This window comes from Mus pahari, chromosome 7 (assembly GCF_900095145.1).
Source record: "Mus pahari chromosome 7, PAHARI_EIJ_v1.1, whole genome shotgun sequence".
In the NCBI taxonomy this organism is placed as follows: domain Eukaryota; kingdom Metazoa; phylum Chordata; class Mammalia; order Rodentia; family Muridae; genus Mus; species Mus pahari.
In genome coordinates this window covers 96,133,910-96,135,711 of record NC_034596.1, presented here as the reverse complement: position 1 = coordinate 96,135,711, position 1,802 = coordinate 96,133,910, and the positions used below count along the sequence as shown (strand labels likewise).

Below are 1,802 nucleotides of genomic sequence, written 5' to 3'. Positions count from 1 at the left end.
CACTTGCTGAGTCCCTGCTCACTCCAGCCCAAAGATTTATTTATTATTGTACATAAGTGCACTGTAGCTGACTTCAGATGCACCAGAAGAGGGCGTCAGATCTCATTACGGGTGGTTGTGAGCCACCATGTGGTTGCTGGGATTTGAACTCAGGACCTTCGGAAGAGCAGTCAGTGCTCTTACCCACTGAGCCAACTCGCCAGCCCATCCTTATGCCTTTTAACATTAGGAGCTATAAAAAGGTAAATAAGCATTTTAAAAATACTTCCTCTAAAACATGGATTATAAATCTATAGGAAGAAATCAACCACCTTAAAGCAAGGCAGACTGCACTACAGGATGAACTGCTCAGACTGCAGTCAGCTGCTGAGTCAGCCCGCTCAGCATCTGGCGGTGCACCAGCAGCCAATGCATCATCTTCATTCAGCTATGGGACCAGTCATCGTGTGTCAGCCTTCCATGAAGACGACATGGACTTTGGTGATGTGATCTCATCACAACAAGAAATAAACAGATTATCAAATGAAGTTTCAAGACTTGAATCTGAACTTGGACATTGGAGACATGTTGCTCAGGTTGGTAAAATTTGGATGAATTTGTGAAAACTATGAATTAGTAAAAATGCTGGTTCTATTTTGGGAGAGCATCTGGTACTAGAAATAATTCTTTTTTTTTTTTTTTTGACCTTTTTTTTTGAAATAATTCTTGATTAGAAAAATAGAGAAGCTATATTTGTTTTCTAATACAGCATTCAACTTTTTAAGTGATGTTGGTCAAATCCCCGTTCTCTTTCATCCTTAAGTTTTCTCTTCTATATGATATGTGGAAAAACTTCAGATAGATAGATAGACAGACAGATAGATAGATGGATAAAATTTAGGTAGATTGATAGATTGGTTGATTACTTAAAAAAAAGTTTTGAACCCAGACATGTATTTTATGTATTTATGGAAGTTTTCAATAGACAATAGACATTTGGATTTAACTTCCTTGATATGGGGGGAAAATATAGCATGCAAATATATTTAATATATTAGAAAATCCAAAATATTTACATCTTCTTGTGAATGTATATTTTTTATCAAGTTATAAAAAGGAAAAATCATCTCAATTAAAATTGTTTGCTTACTTTGTGTTGGACTTCCATGATAATTAAAACCTTAGCTAGGGTTGTCTGTCCATCTTTTCTTTCTGAAGCCAGTGTTTTTAAATTTTATACATAAAGAATCACCTGAAGCATTGATAATGGCATGGATTTCCTGTGTGCTTGTAGACTTCAATTTAGTATCAATTTTAGGGTCTTAGGAACTTCAAAGAGGTACCAAGCAGTTGTGATAATCTGAGAATCATATTTTAATTTTTAAACTTTTATTTGTTGCTTTATGTATGTGGAGTAAGGAGGGGTTACACACACACACACACACACACACACACACACACACACACACACACACACACGCGCGCGCGTGCTAACTTCAGAGAACAACTAGTGGGCGTGCTAACTTCAGAGAACAACTAATGGGAGTCAGTTCCCTCCTTCCACCATGGGAGTCCTGGGAATGAGTTTAGTTTAGCTGACTTGGCAGCAAGCATTTTGGGGAGGCTGAAGCTGTAGAATTGGGAGTTTAAATTTATGGTAAGATCTCGTTTTTAAAGAAAAACAAAACAAAACAAAAACAAGCAAATAAAAGGAACATTGGTTAAGTTAATATTTAATAGAGACGAAGAGGCTCTTTTTTAAAAATTGTAAAGCCAGGCGTGGTGGCGCAAGCCTTTAATCCCAGCACTGGGGGGGGGGGGGG

At 37.3% G+C, this 1,802-nt stretch overlaps 1 protein-coding gene across 4 annotated transcripts in view; it reads left to right on the top strand.

Annotated features, from left to right (window-relative positions):
- The window catches only part of Trip11 (thyroid hormone receptor interactor 11), a 73,242-nt gene that overhangs the window by 13,734 nt on the left and 57,706 nt on the right, over positions 1–1,802 (top strand). For all 4 annotated transcript variants that reach the window (XM_029540782.1, XM_029540784.1, XM_029540783.1 and 1 more), the window contains exon 4: positions 297–575. In XM_029540782.1, the coding sequence (XP_029396642.1) occupies positions 297–575 (279 nt within the window). The remainder of the gene's footprint in view (positions 1–296; positions 576–1,802) is intronic.